The sequence below is a fragment of the Solanum lycopersicum genome, chromosome 5, assembly GCF_036512215.1.
Source record: "Solanum lycopersicum chromosome 5, SLM_r2.1".
Taxonomy (NCBI): Eukaryota; Viridiplantae; Streptophyta; class Magnoliopsida; order Solanales; family Solanaceae; genus Solanum; species Solanum lycopersicum.
This window is the reverse complement of record NC_090804.1, coordinates 2,784,935-2,803,838: the sequence shown is the minus strand read 5'-3', so window position 1 is coordinate 2,803,838 and position 18,904 is coordinate 2,784,935. Positions and strand designations below refer to the sequence as shown.

Genomic DNA, 18,904 nt, shown 5'->3' with positions numbered 1-18,904 from the left:
CAGAGTCATTATGTTCGAGTTGGGTCTAATAGCTCTATCTGAGTCATCGGTTGCTATATTAGAGTCCATATAACCAACTTGGGTTAAATAGCTCTTATCAAGAGTCATTATAGTCGAGTTGGGTCGTTATATTAGAGTTTATATAATTATGTTGAGTCGAATTGAGTCTAATTGCTCTATCAAGAGTTCATATAACTAAGTTGGGTTGAATTGGGTCTAATAGTACTTTTATCATAGTCATTATAGTCGAGTTAGATCGATGCATCAGTATTTATATTATCATGTTGAGTCGAGTTGAGTTGTTATATTAGAGTTTATTTAATTATGTTGAATTGAATTGGGTCTAATTGCTCTATCAAGAGTTCATATAACCAAGTTGGGTTGAATTGGGTCTACTAGAACTTTTATTCTAGTCATTATAGTCAAGTTGGATCGCTTAGATCATTGCTGTATCAGAATTTATATAATCATGTTGGATCGAATTGGGTCTAATAGCCCTATCAAGAGTCCTTATAGCCGAGTTGGGTTGCCATATCAAAGTCAAGTATAGCCAAGTTGGATCGGGTAGTTTTTCATTTGTTGTGGCGGTTCATTTTCTTATAGTCAAGTGGTTTTTTTCTTTGTGAGTTTATAGATTGCTCTGATAAATATCTTTTCACTTGTTCATTAGAGTATAACCGATTTTTCTTCTCTTTTTTTTTTGGTTCATTAAGTTACTTTACCATAAAGGCAATATGAAAAGCATTTATCACTATAGCAAAAATAATTTTAGCGGCATTAAATATTGACACTAATAAAGAGTGTTAAAGTTTTTGCCGGCATTAGTCAAGTGTCATTAGAATCAATGTCGCTAAAAGCTTTAGGAACATATACAAAAAGTGACACATATTTAGCAATAATTAAGAATTAAATGCCGCTAATGATCATTTTTGTCGTAGTGTATAGGCCCAGAACTATTTTTCTGGTCCAAACACCAGGGAAGTTCAGTGAAGATGGGCCATAACATAAAGCCCATAGAGACTTTCCTTCATGTCATGGGCCATTTGTTATAGCTTGCCAGGACATTTTTGGCCCAAATAATTTCCACACACAAATTCAATTACATTATATTGTCCTTTCTTGATTTTGAAGCATTAATATTGAAGTGTATGATTATTTCGTCAATTGTTATAATTTATAAATATTAATTATATTATAACCTAACATATCCCTCGATGTGGTTAGTGTTTTTCTCTTTTACATTTTTTTTTTTGGATACAGATGATGTAAGAACTTCGAATCATTTTTGCTTTTACTTCATAACATAGCTCATGAGGTGAAAATTGCTTAAAATTAAATAGAAATTTATTTGTGTACAATGAACATGCCTTCAATTTTGTCTTAGACTCTAGTGTATTCTAGTTGACTATAATGGTTTCAAAGTTGTCAACAAAAGCAACACGTCTTCTCCATACTTGAATTTACTAGACCTAATATATGGCCCAACCTTAGCCAATTTTCAATTCAAGTTTCACACACAAGTCTTTACTTTTATTGTAGGTATATAACAAATCGACAATAGTCTTTATTTATAACTTGTTTGGATTAACTTAAAAAGATAATTTTAAGTTAAAAATAAAAAATCAAATTGAAAAGACCTTCAAATCGAGAAACAAAAAAAATAAAGAGAGATTTACTTTTGATTTTTAACTTATTTAAGTAATTTTTTACCTTGTCAAACACTTCCTAACTTATTTTAAGTCTTTTTTTTTTTTACTTATTTTAAGTTATTATTTATATTTATTTATAAAAAATTTCACTTAAACTAAGTTTGATTAATTTTTAGGTCGATCCAAATACTCTCTTATTTTCCTTCTTTTTTTTTTTCATCTATACAAGATTTATGATCAATTTCTTGGTTCCAATAATACTTTTTCAATAAATAAGTAAAAGAATAAATATTATTCCCTTCAAATTGCAAGAATTTCCTACTTTTGAGTAGGATTAGAAAAAAAGGGAATCAAAGTCTTCACATGCACCAAAGCATATTATAACCTTCACTTTGACTTTTCAAAATCCAAAATTAATACACTTTAAAGTCATCATTTATAAATTATAATCAAATTCAATTAACCAAAATTCTCCATTTTTTTTTATTGTTTATGCTTAATAAATAATTAGGATTACCACTTTTCCACACACAAGATACTAAACCAAAGTATTAAATACCTAAAAAGGTACAATTATAGAAAGCATACATGCTTCATAGATGTACAAAGTATGTTGAATTATAATTAATTAAAACAAAATAATTGGTATTAGAATTAAATTAACTCCAATAAGATTTATAAAATATAGAAAAAGAGTCCAATGGTGGGGACAAAAATTGGACTATCCACATGCATATGTAAACAAATTAAATTGTCATCTTGATTAAGCCAATAAATATCATACATACTAGAGACACCTCATGATCAAACTCTTTTATTACTCTTAATCTAATACCCCACCCCACCCCACCTACCCCCCCCCCCAAAAAAAAAAGCTCAAAACAACAACTTAAATTCCTTTCACTTGCATGTAATATTCTTAAGAAGTGTAGCAAAATCAAAACTCCCATTTCTCCAAAAACACTTTTCATTTCTTACAAGTTAACATACTATATTTAGTCACATACACTCATACTAAGGAAGAAAAAAGAAGAAGAAGAAGAAGAAATTCACATTCAAAAGGTTTTCACAAGCAAATCTCTTACACATGTCGCGATTTGTGATTTTTCTCTTATTTTTTGTGGTGGCTATACCTATAACCAATGGACTAAACCAACGAAAACTCGATGAGGGTGAAAATAAATGTGGAGGTTGTCCTTGTAACAAACCTTGTATTCCACCTTCTCCTCCACCACCACCACCGTCATCACCGCCGCCGCCGCCGCCAAAGAAACCACCAAGTGGCTATGATTGCCCTCCACCTCCTTATTCCGGTGGCGGCGGCGGTGGAGGTGGTGGTGGTTCAAATATTCCCTATCCTCCAAATTCACAATACATATATATGACTGGTCCACCTGGCAATTTGTACCCCGTTGACCATGATTTTGGTGGTGCAAAAAGAAGCTTTTCTAGTGGATTTTCACTTTTAATTGGTGGATTTTTCTTGGGATTGTTTTATTTTTGGTGAAATTCAACATCAAATCAAATAAGAGGAAGAAGCAGCAAATTTAAGAGATCAATAATTTTAGTGGCTATGAATATTCTATATATGTTATAAGGTAAATTGGTCTTTAATTAATTGGCTGTAATCTTGATATATTCATGTGTTTCATAACCTTATAATTTTTCTTCCACTTTTTTTTTTTTTTTGGTAAAATCAAATCGTCAAACCTTAATCGAGAGATATATTATCATCTGTTCATATTTATTTTCTTTTCCCTTAACACATCTATTAAGAAAATAATTATTGATATTTTTCCTGTTTAATATTATTTAGTATAATTCATGAAAAACGATTTGAAGAATAAGTATTTGATATTATTGATGGTAAAATATTAAATTTTTGTTTTTTTACATATAAAAAATGACAAGTAAACGTGAATGAATAATCGAGTATTTTCTCTCTAAGTACTTTTTTCTTTGTTATCAACTCCTTATGGTAGAATTAATTAAAATAAAAAAGAAAAAATGGATTTCAACTTTCAATTAGAAGAATTTAGTAGTCCTCAAATTTCAGTGAAGAATTTAGTGTCTATTTTTTTCATATAAATTTACGAAATTTCAAGTGCACTAATTTGAGAAGTCTTTGTTTTTGGCTCCTTTTGTGGTCCACTAAATTGTTAGGCTGTGATAAGCATTTGTCACGGCGTATGAGCGTGGCATATATAACGATGGTGTTCAGATCAATTTGTACGCATACGATTATTTAAAATATAAGTAACATTATTAGTATGGTAACGGGTCGTTTTCATTATTATATGTGTTTATTTATCATTTACTTCATTTGATCGTTAGATTATGTCCTTGAGTTATTCACTACTTATTTATTCATAATTAGTTCGAAAATTGTGAAAATAAAATGTTTAATTAGCAGCACCGACTAAAATCATAAAGAAGATATAATAATTATTTTATTGCGATATGGACAGAGCACTAATATTGCGTATTACACGTTTAATTAATTTGTCGATTTAGACAGAAAATTTATAGGTTTTTTTTTTTGTGTACGTGTAAATTATTAATTCAGTGCAAACTAGTATATATATATATATATATGTATATATAGTTTAATGAAAAACGAAAAAAATAAAATGAGATCTTCTTTATCCCATAGTAAGATAAATTGCATCAAGACTCCATAAGGACTTAACTAACAAGAAATTCAATTTCTATTGGTAATGCGTACAAATTTTGATCTTCGTACACTCGATTGAATATTAAATTATATTAACTTCATCAGAAATATACTGATTTAAATGAAACCATCATATATAACTTTGTCAATCAAAAGGAAGTAACGTCCACTATGAAATAGTTAAAATACACATAAATCAATCTCAATATTTTCAATATATAAGAAAATCTTTTTTTTTGGGGGGGGGAAATAATATGAATAAGAAGGTCCCAAAAGTAGTTTTACCATGAAGATTTTATATGTCAGAGTTTGTTGTCATATGAAAAGTACTAAGTGGGGGAAATAAAATCATCTTTGGTTTTCACAAACTCTAGAATCCACTTCATATTATATCTAGTATTAAATTCCATATGGTCCCAAAAGCTAACAATAAGCTAAGGTTATTGAAGTTTCAATTTTAACACAATGTTTCAATTAGGTGGCTATTATTCATTGAATCTTGTGACTTGATAGAGTTGAATTTGTCCACTTGTATGACTATAGTTTTCCCACTTTAGTAGAGCTTATAACTAACCCATGTGATGTTGTTTGGTTTAAGTTTTAATTTTTCATAAGAAAAATGTTTTTTCTAGCCATGGTAACAATGGGATGTTTTTTTTTTCTCGTATTTATTTTGAAGTTCTGATTAATATGAATATAGGTTTACTGAATTATTATAAAGAAAGTGTTTTGTATTAAATAAATTTATTTTTACGATTTGAATTTTATCAAGAATTATTCATAATGTTTTTAAGTCGTAGACTTGTAGTGATAGTTAGATTCTTGTGGTTTCTAATTTTAGTAGAGATCAGATTTTAACCCTATATTCAATCAAGGAAAAACTTAATGAAAGTTGTCTGTAATTAAAAGATTTGATTAATTTAGAAGTTAATTATTTAAATACATTTTAATTTGTAATATTACGAATTTTATTTGAGTTGATGTATGTCTAATAAGATAATTTTTCTTTTAAGACTTTATCTATTCCCGAAATGTAACTTGCTCACTTTTCAAGTTAACTTTTATTTTAGCGAATGATGTTAACCAATTCGATGAAGATATTTAAATATAAAAAAAGATAAAAATCAATTTAGTGAATTAACTTTATGATATAAAAGATTTCCTATTTAAACAAGTTGTGTAAATATCCTTTAAAAATAAATAAATATATCTAAAACTTATAGAAATGAGATTAATTTCTTAATGACTAAAAATGTTATTGCGTAACATCTGATTAAAGATAAAACGAGTCATATTATCCGTTTAAAGGAAAACAATTAAATGGACAGCAGAACAAGATGGATAACTACAAATTTTGATTTGATGTGAAACAAATAGACATATGTACATATGTAACATGTTAACTTCCTATCATGTGTCAATTTGTTCCACTCTAGAAGTTGTTTCAATTCTCTGATTTCTTAAGGGAAAAAAAGAAAGAAAAAATGGTCCTTTTAATTTATATTTGTAGATTAAAATAATTTCTTCAATATTTTTTTTCAAAAATAGTATATATATATATATATATATATATATATATATATATATATATATATATTCTGGCGTATTAAATTTAACGGAGAAGGAATGACCCTCAAATATTTGAATTGGTACAAAATTATCCTCCATCATTTATTGGTCCTAAAATACTCTGACGTCCTCCTTGTTAAAGAATGACAAAAGTTTCACATCGGTGATTAATGAGATGGTGGACTCCTTATAAGGCTTGGACAATCCTCCTCCCTTTGAGCTAACTTTTGGGGTGTGAGTTAGATCTGATACCTAATTTCACATGGTATCATAGCAGGATCCATCTCACCTGATGTTGGGCCCTCCAAAATCAAAATTGCTCACGCACCATATGCGAAGCACTGAACTCTCTTTGAGGTAGCTTTTGGGGTGTGAGTTAGGCATGAAACCTAATTTCACACTCCTTTCGTCTCAAAAATACCCTTATGTCCAACATATCATAATCATCATGTGGAAGGAGTAATATTGTATCGAATCTCATAGTCTTTATGTCTAACGGATCATACTCCTTAGGTGGACGAGAATAGTATTGTATCGTATCTCATAGTTTAATAGCATTTTACATCATAAGAAAATTGTGAATTATATAGGGATTAGTATGAAAATTCGCGTGAAACTTATTGTCTTGCAAATTTTCATACTAATCCTCAAGGAAATACCCATGTAATTCACACTTTTCTGATAGTGTTAGATACTATTCCGTTAAAATAATTTTAAATTACTAAATATATAAGCTCACACGATTAACTTGATTTTGAATTTCATAGTACATTTAAAATTATAAAAATTTACTAATGACTATAGCAATCTGGTCCCAAAATATATATTTATACATAAACCATAAATGAAGGGAAAGGATACCTAAAAGATAAAAGGATAAAAGATGGGGAAAGGGAATAAATTCTTGAAATTTCCAAGGAAACTATAACAATCTTTTTACTCTCTTTTTACATCTATTTTTTGGTTGGAAAGATCCACTTTTAATGCCCTTTTGGTTGTTTTTCAAGAAGAAAAAAAGGTTACAACTTATACTTAATAATATTACACTACTTTTTTGGAGAAATTTTCTAGCTTTGTTGCATAAAGGCTAACACTTCCATTATTTTGAATGAGTTGTTGAATTAAATAGTACTTGTTTTCTCTACAACACACACAAAAATTAACCATTATGAAAAAAGTGTTGTTAACTTTGCAATGGTAATAGCTAGTATTTCCATGTTTCTATTTAATAGCCTTTTCTTTTTCGGATCGGAGGTGACATTTATTTTGTGGAACAATAAGGGTTAGAGGCAGAGCTATATATATTGGTATTTTTTCGTTGAAAATTACTATTGTAGTTTGAATAAAAAATGTGTATATAAAGTATATGACCTTAATTGATTTCTTTACAGGTTTAGTACTCTATTGAAGTCATTTAGTAAATATGATGGAATGAGTACATATATTTCATGAGTAAGAATATCTCATTAGATTCGTTTAAGAAGTATTGATAACCTTAAAACATTTTGTTACTTGATTAATTATATTTAGATACACCCTCGATTTTCCACATGAGATATCATGTGATTTCAATTAACTCTTATAAAAGCATGATGTTCTTAATAAAAAGTTAAAAAAAAGTACGTAAAGATTACCTCTAAACTTGACAAGAATTTAAAAAGTAAAATTGAATGCATTTAAATTTTATTAATTAAATAAAAAAATATCTTCTTTTAAATCATCAATAAATATAAATAAAAATATAAAACTAATAATTCACGTCCTAATTCTCTCGACTAACAACTCTTTTGATATCTATTTTATCAATTTGTAATAGGTTAATTGGATAAGGCAGATGAATCATCCTAGTGATTAGAGAATAATAAAAAAGATGAAAAGACAACTCATCAAACAATATTGAACTTGTAATAATATAGTAATAAACTAATAAATTAAACTTAAAAGTTTTTTGGACATATATATTTTGATTTTATATATTCCTTTGAACTTCAATGGTGTCTTCCTTTTTTTCCTTTTGGCCCACACATCTCCATCATTAGGGCATCTCTCATCTCTCACAATTTTCAATAAAATCAAATTATCATATATCAACCACTAGCACTAATCCCATTATAAAATGAGTGTGGCAGAATGTATAAAATTAAAAAAAAAAAAAACTATCAAAAAAAGTTAATACGATATGTTTATGAGATTATTGAAAAATATTTTTTTGAAAAATGATGATTTTATTAAATTGTTCGACAGTTTAATAAGTGATAAAAAATATATATGAAAAAAATTGGAAACTTGAGATATCAAAAAATACATAAACTTTGAGTATTCAACTACTCTATATAAAAAGTCAACAAATGGATGCTTTAGGAACTAGCTATAAATTTTATTTTCTAATAACAATTATTACACTTGAATTGAAAATTTCCATGTACTATTTTCCTCATCCACCTTCGTATATTAGGTATGTTATATTATTTGTAATTGTCTTTTAAATGATTTGACGATTAAAATGAAAATTATTATCATACACTATTAATGTTTAAAGTTTAACTCCCATATATAAGGACATCAATTGAAAATGTTTTACACTAAAATAAAACTTTCGATATATATATTAATTAATCGAACTTCAAAATATATCGAACAAGTTGAGCGGAGATAAGGAAAATTGGGAAAGGGAGAAGACTTCTAGGGATTGATTTTGACAATTGTTTGGTGATATTGAAAGGCAAAAATCAAACAAGATCCAAGAAAATTATTTCAAATCTCGAGTAGTAACCTTGAATTCTCAATTGAATTATTATTATTATTATTATTATTATTATTATTATTATTATTATTATTATTTGTAATGTAAAGTAGAATATACTATGGTTGAAAAAGAATTCCCAATTTTGAGAAATTTCCAAGTTTTTAGTTGTGTCCCCTCCCTAATTTCCTAGCTTGTTGTTTTCTGATACTAATATAAAATGGGTTGGCAATTTTGCAATGGTTTATTTATGATAAAATGTGAGTCAAAAAGTAACATTAATTTGATATAATACTATAAAGGAGCAATAGCAATATAGGTAGATTGAACATAGTGTCATGTTTGGTAAAAAAAAATGTGAATAATTGAGTAGCATAGGGTAAAACTTGGTTATTTGGCAAAATTAGTGAACACTTTAACGAGATAAATAGAATAAAATTAAAATTAAAATTAAAAGTTTCATCTTGTCACTAAAAAATGTTATTTATTGAATAACATAGGAAGATTTTTTATCCAGTAACATTTATTATCAATTCAATAATATTAAATTTTAAGTGCTAGGTATAACTTTCTGAACAACTGAATAAACGTAATTTTTTAAATACGCGATAATCATGTTTCAGTCATATAATTGAAAAATTGCTATTATTATTATAAAACTTGAAATCTTCTTATAATATTTTTAAATTTTACTTATAAAATTTTTACCTTTACAACAATAGCTTATTTTAATTTTACAAATAGAAAAGAGACTTATTTATGAATTTTAATATGTTTGAGGGCTCTAGAGAGTAGTCATATTTTGACCACTACTAGGCTATGAAGTTTCCCTTAGACAGTGGTGAAAACATTCCTATACCTGCTCTTATCATCAATTTATTTTTTTTTATCTTATTATAACCTATATATTCACCAAAAAAGATACTATCTTAACAAATTCTTATTTTAAAATTACTTGAGCCACCTAATATTACATAAATAACACAAAAAAATAAAAAATATTCTTGATTCTCCCACCTAATTTATCAAAAGATATACTATACAAAGTGGCCTAAAAACTCTTGCTTTTGTTCCATACTTTTGCATCTTTTTTTGCCTTTTTCTTTCATCTTAAGCAAACCCCTCAAAATTCCATTAACTCAAACCTCTACTTCATATCCTTAGACCATTATACCCTTCTCTCCACACCCTCCCCCTTCCTTTTTCTTTTCATTTTTGTCCTTAATCTTGACCCCTCCCCCCCCCCCCCAACTTAACTCAAACCTCTACTTCATTATCTTAATACCTTTTTCTTCATTTGCCCTTCCATTTCTTTCTACAAAAAAAAAAAAAACACAAAACATGGCTTCTAAATTCACACTAATATATCTTCTTCCACTACTAACACTCCTCCTCAACTTTCCAGCAAGAATCACACCCCAAGAATGTGCTTATCCTTGCTATCCTCCTCCCACCGGAAACAACCCTCCTCCGGCCACCACAACCCCACCAGGTGGCTATGTCCCAAATCCACCATCAACCACCTATCAACCACCACCACCTGGTTACAACAACATCCCTTATCTGAATTCTCCACCTGATGATTACGCTAACGGTGAAGCACCACCACCACCAGAACCAATTGTCCCTTGGTTCCCATTTTATTATAGAAAACCTCCTCATTCCGATCAATCTTCATCATCAAGAATCACATCCAAAAAGATGATTAGTTTATTAGTAATAGGAATATTTTTTGTCTAATTTTGGCTGCTTTTTATTTTTATTTTTCATTAAATCTATGTGCAAGTGAATTTTGATGTAATTAGTAGTGGAAAACATGTTGATTTTAATGTCTAATTAATGATCCTCATCAATTTCAATCTTTATGAGTTTTATGTAAAACAGAGAAGTTCCTCCTCTGTTTCTTGATTTTTGTATTGCACAAAAGGGAGACTTCTCTTTTTTCTTCTTTAATAACGAAGCTTAAATTTGATCTCAGCTGATAATTGATTACCGTTTAAGTTAAAACATTCAAACTTAAAAAGCAATTACGAAAGACAACTTCAAAAATTACGCGTTGTGTTAGAGTGAGGTGTTTACGAGATACACTAGAAACGAGTTGGAGTTTTTGGTTATTTGTTGAGTTGATGTGTTTAGACGTACATATCAACTAAAATTAAATTTAAATGTATATTTATGTATTAATTTTTTTTAAAAAGAATCAAGTAAGATTTATGTGTTAATAAATAACTTTTTTCATCTTTCATTTAAGGTTTTTGAGTTAGAAATTATAATTACTTTTAGCAAGAAGTGTTTTATTTTCGTGTAAATTCGAAATAATTAAACCTTAAAATAAGTAATAGGAAGGCAAAAATTTAAGTTTTCAAGAGTCTTGGCTTTTTACTTTTGGTAATTAGATTCTTCTATATCGTTCTTCATTTGTTGTATTTTTCGTAATAAATTGTTGATTTTGTATTATAAAAAGGCATATTACGGATATTTGCATAAACATTAAAAAAAAAATGTATTTGGACCTTTCTAGTAATGAGGTCAATATTAAGCTTCTTATCTCTCTTGGTTATATTTAGCTAGTATTATCTAAAATTTATAAATTACTAATTCGATTAATTTTAAATAATTTTTTTATTTGAAAAAAAATTCATTTTATATTAAAATTTGAATTTTTGAGTTAATTATGAAGGAATTTCATCTATTCTATCACACATAACCCCCACCTAATTTTGATCTCTCTTTTGAACAAGTGCCTTCTCCTTCACTATCATGACAACTAACTTAGCCCAAAAATTCATGCTACTTGCATCACTTCCTTTTGCCTTTTAATTTCTTCAATCACACCACCTTTTTTGTTGTTTTCTTTGGTTTATTTTGTGTTTTGTTTAGTTAATAAAAAAAATAAAACAAGTAACCTTTTATGACATAAAAGACAGTCTGGTGTATTAAAGTTTTCGTTATACGTAAGATTCAGAGAAAAAATCTACTGTATACACTCTTATCTTATATTTCTGTCAGAGGCTGTTTTCAAGGCTTGAATTTGTGACCTCATGATCACATGGCAGTAACTTCTTTAACGTTATATACCAATGATCGAGCATATATAGTGTAATTTAATAAGTAAGATATAAAGAAAATGGTATGTATGCAAATATTAACCTTATTTTGACAAAGACAAAAAACTCATTACATTTTAAGGCATATATACTTTATATATATATATATATATATATATATATATATATATATATGATGACCTAGAAACACAATAAAAGACAAAAAATACCACAAATTTCTGTCTGTTTTTTAGCATGTTTTGGGCATTAGTGAGAAATTAATGATTTGAAGAAATAAAACACAAATTAATAACAGGCTGTGAGAGATTTTAATTTATTTGGCCATCAAAAGAGAGTGATATTTTGTCTAGTAGCTTAGGATGTTAAAAATGTCACAATCTCATATAATATTCGTTTTTCCTCTATGGTTTGCAATTAATTAAAGACTTGATAAATTAGCAAATATATGATGTTAATTAATCTCAAATTATGGCATGAATTGATTTGATTATTTGTTTTTGATGGTGACTTTTTTGTCATTAAGCAATAATATAAGTTAATAGTATATTGTTAAGTATATGTATTTAATTAGAATAAATGAACGGCTGTGCTTTAGTGACTAGTCTTTATGAGAGATACCAATCAACTACCAACAGTGGTGGGGGAGGAAAGATAATGATATACACAATCGATGAGTAAATAAATATGTTATTTCGATAGCATGTTTAGACCTTTTAAACGAAATGTTCACTCAGTTCAACATGATATTAGACAATGAGAGAAGTAGTCCTTACTATATCAACATCTTTATCCCAAGAAAAAGAATCATGCACATATGTTAAAAGGAATGTGTTACATCATAGAGCTACGATCTTCAGGTAATCGATCAGATTAGAAAGATATCCCTTTCAAAAATATTCCCGACTTTTACTATTCCTCTCGCAGAAATGCAGAATAAGACTATGTATCCAACGTGTAGCGAAAACTTAGTGCACTAGAGACTCTTATAGTCTTAGCCCTTATAGAACCCCGTGTTTAATGGAAGCTTAGTGCACCGAAACTATTCTTCACAGATATACAAATCTTACTAAGTTGCATAACTTCTAATGCTATACCAATCTTTGAAACATTTGATCAAAAGAGAGATTTCTGTATTAAAACATTGGCAGAAACACTGCAACTTAACATTTTACTCAAAGTGAGTATTAGCTTTAATAGCACAGCATTGATGGTATTTCAAGAACTTGACTTAAAGAGGTTCATAATTATTAACTATCCCAACTAGGAATAATTACATACAGCATATCTAGCAGAAATGCTAACCTAGATATGCTAACCTACACACTAAGTATATCGTCTCGGATACAAGATCCATCGCCTTTTCTATGTTGAGAATATGAGAGAATTCACACAGTACAATCTGACTAAGCAAATTCATGATGTTACCTTCATACTTGATCCAACGAGTATTAAATGACGTAGAAGCTGATGCATCTAGGAAGCAACACCAACAGCTAAACGTCCCACTCTTGTACTACGGCTCAAATCGATACTTCTAATATCTTTTCTCATTGCATTGTTTCCTATTGATCTTCGCGCAACCACCTTTGTTTTCTCTTCAGCTTTGAAGCCCTTGTTTCCCTTGATTGTATCTGCTGTTCTCGGTCTCGGAGAATTCAGTACCTGCTTTTTCTCTTGCTCTCTCTTTGGAGCTACTGTTCTATTTGATCGCGTCTGCCAGGACGTTTTGTTTGTTCGAACTGAAGATGGGACGCTGCTGTCAGATAACTCTGCTGAAGGATGATTGGTTACTTCTGAAACCTGTGGTGAATCAGCCATGATTAGATGTTCACTAGTGGAACAAGGAACAGTGTTCTCTGTTACAGTAGTAACTCTAGCCCCTGAAGTCGAAGGTCTGCTTTGTGATTTACTTGATTTAGTTTTACTTGCTAACTCCTGAAAAATTAATCAACGAAGCAAGTTATACGATTTGTTCTATCAATTATTAGAAGGACAAGGATGAATACTAACAGATGGACAAGTGCAGACACTCGTAAACAAAGAGAGTGACAGATAACTAGTAAGACATTTTTCACATGTTACTTGCATCCATATGAAAGTGTAATATTCATAACACATTTAACTTTCGGTCTTGAGAGAATGCTAAAAAGTGAAAAGTTTCCAACCATGCCATTCTGTAAATTAATGGCTGGCGCACTAAAAAGCCGCTCTAAGAGAAGCAAGAAAGTATGCTGCTTATCACGGGCCCTAAAGGCATTCAGTAATCAGAAGCCAAGGTTACAAGATCTCTATTCCATCCTTTAGTGTCAATATTTCCCTTGAATCTTGATCAAGGGCTTACACTATAACCAGTAAAACAGCTTGTAAACATATTTTCTTAGTATTACTTTCTAATGAGAATGATATGCTAAACAGTGTGGTTTTGTAAGCATCCTAGTTTTCAATATAAGAAAACAGAAAACAAGAGAAAAATACAGTTGAGAAACAGAAAGCTGAGTATTGGGAACATTCTCATTATCTGTCACTTGTTAATACCTTGTTTCCGTCTGACCGACGACCAGGTTCATGGTAGAAGGCAGGCATGGGAGTTGCTTTGAAATTGAGATTTCTCCGTAGCTGTTTTAACTCTGCTTCTTTCTTTACCTATAGGTATCATAAAGAAAATCAAAATGTCATTAATCATGGTTACCGATCAACAAAAAACTTCATCAAACTCATAGTTGCAAATGATATATATTACAAGTCTAAACAGATGGAAGCAAATAAAAGAAAATATAACAGAATATATCCCAATGACATTTTAGAGCTAGCATCGACAGAAAGCCGCCTAATGATTCTCTAAATCAATCTAAAACCTGTTTCCAACAGTCACAAGAATCATTGCCCGACTTTATTACCTGAGTTCTTGCTTGGAGCTGATGTTTTTCTGCCTCTACTGCATGCATTTTCTCCTCTAACTTCATAAGGAACTGAAATCAATATCAAAAACTTTATTTAGGTTACATATGAATTTTAAACTTCATCGAATTGACACAAGAAGCCGGTCCTTACCTCTTTCCTTTTCTTGGCGCGCTCTTCACTTTTGAAAAGGAAACCAGATCCATTCTGTTTCATGTCTGGCTTACATGAATTTACACTCTGCTTATCCCTGGTACAACAATAATATGTATAAGACAAATGTTTATGAACACAATATGGAGTTAAAAGATCACAATTTTCCCACCATATATACCTGTTTACACTTTGATGTACTCTATGGCTAACTTTTTCTGTACTGGAAGCACGAGAAGCGGCAGCCTTTCTTGCTTTAGGCTGCTGTTCGGTGCTAAATCATTCAATAATAAACAAGATTGGAAACATTAGGATGAATCGGTGCGGCAAAAATATCCTAAACTTTCCATATGGAAGAAATGATTATCAAGCATACCTTTTCTGTTGATTAATTACATTGGCTTTTGAACCCGAACGAACCTGTATAAGGAAAGGAATTGGTTATGATAGATTCGAAGATAATTAATTTAAGAATTACTGAAGAATAGTCTCCACGGCGTTGAAAATAGCAAGTTAACACATCTGCCTTAAAATTTGAAGATAACACTAAGCCTTAATCTGATACAAACCTCTGGTTTTTGCATTCTTGCTGTTGAACGCAAAAGAGCACCAGGAGCGTCCAATCTGGGCTTTTCTCCTCTTCTTGTGAAGGAAACATCACTATGCCTTCTATTTGGTTTACTTGGCATGTCTTTATATGCTTGTTTTGAGATTGTCCCCTTGCCACTAGCAACACTAACTTGGGGCAACATCCTAGCTTTTGTGTCTCTAGATTGAGATGCAGTCCTCACCTGAATTTTGAGCACAAGACAGACTACATGAAGGGGCAAAAATTTTCTGCTCTCGAATAAGACTACAAAATGCTATAATTTATAATAGCTTACTACAGTCAGCAAGCAAGATGGGCAACTGATGTAATAACTGAAGATTAATAATCACAAATGCTAAAAAGAGGTCTACCTTTGAAGATGAACTTCGTTGAGGTTCTGAACTAACACTACCATCTTTCTCAGTGGTGTGAGCATTAGAGGATAGATCAACGGAGTTCGATGAAAACTCCATACTGCTCTCTTGGCCCTCTAGCTTCCCTTTTACTTCAATCTCAGTTTTAGGATCATCATCAAAAGCTGAATTTCCAGCATTGAGATGAAAATTTGCTTCAGCTTCCATATGTTCAGGAACACTTTGAAGAACATCAGAACTATTGGTAGCAGCTAGTTCAGTCTGGGGTCCAGAATGGAGAATTATACCATCTACTCCATCACATTCTGTGACTTCGATGTCTCCGTTGTGAGATCCATCAAAACTCTCCTCAAAGCGTGTAGAATGACCAACCTCATTCACTCGCTCAAAGTCACCATCATAACCTGTGTTCTCAGCTTGATACTTTCCATTCTTCAATAAATGTATTGATCTATCAGTAGTTTCATCAAAGCGTGCAGAATGGTCGACTTCGTTAACATGCTCAAAGTCCCCCGCGTAGCCTTCATTTTCAATGACATCAGTTTCACTAGCTTGATACTTTTCATTCTCCAGTAAACTGGCTGATCTATCATGATTTTCAACAAAGTGTGCCGAATGGCCAATCTCATTAACACGCTCAAAGTCCCCCTCATAACTTGTATTCTCATTGCCGTCGTTTTCACTAGCTTGAGATTCGGTCCCATTCTGCCACTCTGATGAACTCTGGCGTAGAAGTGCCTTCTTTCTAAGACGTGCCTCAAAATATGCTTTCTTCTCAGTTACAGAACCTGGCTTGGAGTATTTCTCAACCTCTTCAAGATACCTGTTATGTGTAAAAGAAGACCTCCTCTCCCAACATAAACTTTCATTCTCAAATCTACCGAATGAGATAGATCCCGATTGCCACGAATCAGCCTGTCAATTATGGTAAGTAAATTAAGATCAGGATGCAAAACTATGTAATTAGTAATCATATCATATATCAAGTAAAAAAGCCTCATAGATTTAGTTCTATTGGAAAATTTTCACTTTCCCCTAATGGTCTAATTAGTAACGTCTCAAATAGTATATCTTAACATGCTTATACGACCAATTATATGAGACGTCGAAACTCTCAAAAATCATTTGCACTAAAAGTTCATTGTAACAATCTTCAATCAATGAATAAACATGCATTCCAGCATTTAATCTGATCTCATAGAAGTTATATGGATCCATAACTAACCCGAAGAGGCCAAGGAGAATGCTTCCCAATCACTCTTTCAGCACTATTATACAAGGAAGCAAGATACACAATTTTGAACAGAAAGCAAGATCTTACAACCACACGCGAAAAAGCAGGCAACAGAATTCATTCCATTCCTCATTGAAGTAGGAAGCAAGTAATAAAGGGAGGCACAAGACTCTTCACTTTTGATCCTGCATCCATGTCTGACTTTCCAAAAATACACTAGTTTTGAAAAATCCGACACAACACTATTGACACTTTTTAAGAATACAAGTTAACATAGCAACCATGAGTTTTCAAGTCAATAAAAAACAAAAAATGAAACTACTAGAAATTCAATAACCGCTTAGAAAAGCACTGATTATATACATCTTCTTTACTCATAATTAATCATATTCAACACCTATAACAGATAAATTAATACTGAAATACAATCTCCTTAATTACCAATCAAATAAAAATTCCACCTTTGTCATTCCCAATCAACTAAAACCACAAGAACACAAATCTCCCTACCAAATCCATCAGTATAACACATTTGAAAACAAAACTTTAACCAAATATATATCACAGTAAACAAAGAGTAAGATCCAAAGGAAATTTATTTTCTAAAAGAAAAAAAAAATTACCTGAAAACTATGACTAAATGGTTCTTCAATATCACCAGCCATTTCAAAAAAAACTGATCCTTTTTACACAACCTCCATACATATCATCTGCATTTCCCAAATCTTGAAATTCTGTACAGAAGCAAAAGAATCAACACCCCATCACTTAAAAGTGAAATCTTTTCACTATTTCATACATAAACATCATTAAAAATGAAATCTTTACACTATTTCATGCATAAACATCATTAAAAATGGACCAAAAATGAAGTTCTACAGATTGAAAAATCAAGAAAATTACAGTTTTTAAGGAGAAAATTGACAGAATACTGAAAAGGGGTTGAAGATGAAGCAAAATTGAGATGATTCCTTTGAGAAAAAAAGAGAAATAAATGTGAAAGAAAACGTGTCTGAGTACAGAAGAATCGCTACTTTGCTTTGAAGAAGGTAGTTAAATGGAGTGAACATGAATTGTTGAAAAAATGTCTAATTAAATATTTTTCATTTATGGGAAATAATTAATTAGTTTTTTGATTATTTAGATCTTAAATCTAAACAAATTGCAGATACATCCTTCTAGTTTGACAATATTGCGAAATATACAGTCTCAATTGGCATGTAAATCTTCGTTTAGCTCGCGTTTGACTATAAATTTTTAAGTTAAAATTAAATTTTAACAGTTGAATATTTTGAAAATATTTAAAGACCAAATATTATGGTCAAAAATTTTTTGACTATAAATTTTTAAGCTAAAATTAAATTTTAAAAATTGAATATCTTGAAAATATTTAAAGACCAAATATTATGGTCAAAAGATAAATTTTTGTAATTTACTTTGAAAATGTAAATTTGTGTTTGATTTTAAATTTTGAAGTTGAAATTTGAAATTTAAAATTTGGAACTTTGAATTTTTTTAAAAAGTTGTGATTTTAAAAAATCTGAAATTATATTTGAATTTGAAAATATTTAAAAATTAAATTTGACGATCAAACAAACATTTAAAGATAAATTTTATAATCTACTTTTAAATGTATAGTCAAACGCAATTTTAATTTTGAATTACCAATTTTGAAAAAACGTATTTTTGGTCACTTATTTTTTATTTTTTTTGGTTGGAAAATAATTGGATAAAGGAAGACAATCATACCCTTTCTTAATTCATTTTTCTATATTTTTCTTTTCCTTATATTAAATCTTAGTTCAACCTTAATGTAACTCAAATGTAGTTATTTTGAAAACAAAAATCTCTTTTTATTTTATGTTATATTTTTAATTTCGTCTTGAATATTTTGATAACAATCATTTTTATAACATTGTATTATAACAATTAAATTCTCCTAATAGCATTTAA

At 30.0% G+C, this 18,904-nt stretch overlaps 3 protein-coding genes across 5 annotated transcripts; 2 read left to right on the top strand and 1 right to left on the bottom strand.

The window, feature by feature from the left end:
• The first annotated feature begins 2,736 nt into the window (after positions 1–2,736).
• Positions 2,737–3,156, top strand: LOC101253482 (U1 small nuclear ribonucleoprotein C). The gene has a single exon (XM_004238792.3). The coding sequence runs from the start codon at positions 2,737–2,739 to the stop codon at positions 3,154–3,156; it is 420 nt and encodes a 139-aa protein (XP_004238840.1).
• Positions 3,157–9,976: 6,820 nt separating this feature from the next.
• On the top strand, positions 9,977–10,375 carry LOC104647274 (extensin). The gene has a single exon (XM_010322407.3). The coding sequence runs from the start codon at positions 9,977–9,979 to the stop codon at positions 10,373–10,375; it is 399 nt and encodes a 132-aa protein (XP_010320709.1).
• A 2,436-nt stretch (positions 10,376–12,811) lies between these two features.
• On the bottom strand, positions 12,812–18,062 carry LOC101253184 (protein WVD2-like 7). Of its 3 annotated transcripts, none has more exons than XM_004238791.5 (10): positions 17,855–18,062; positions 17,575–17,685; positions 15,715–16,632; positions 15,324–15,545; positions 15,131–15,174; positions 14,936–15,028; positions 14,755–14,851; positions 14,601–14,672; positions 14,239–14,346; positions 12,812–13,638 (listed from the first exon to the last, which is right to left on the bottom strand). In XM_004238791.5, the coding sequence occupies exons 2-10, from the start codon at positions 17,614–17,616 to the stop codon at positions 13,177–13,179; spliced, it is 2,058 nt and encodes a 685-aa protein (XP_004238839.1). In that variant the 5' UTR covers positions 17,617–17,685; positions 17,855–18,062; the 3' UTR covers positions 12,812–13,176. The 3 variants fall into 3 exon arrangements, with proteins under 3 accessions (XP_004238839.1, XP_069153649.1, XP_069153648.1); XM_069297548.1 differs by having other exon boundaries at positions 17,986–18,062; XM_069297547.1 differs by lacking the exon at positions 17,855–18,062 and having other exon boundaries at positions 17,575–17,759.
• Positions 18,063–18,904: the final 842 nt, after the last annotated feature.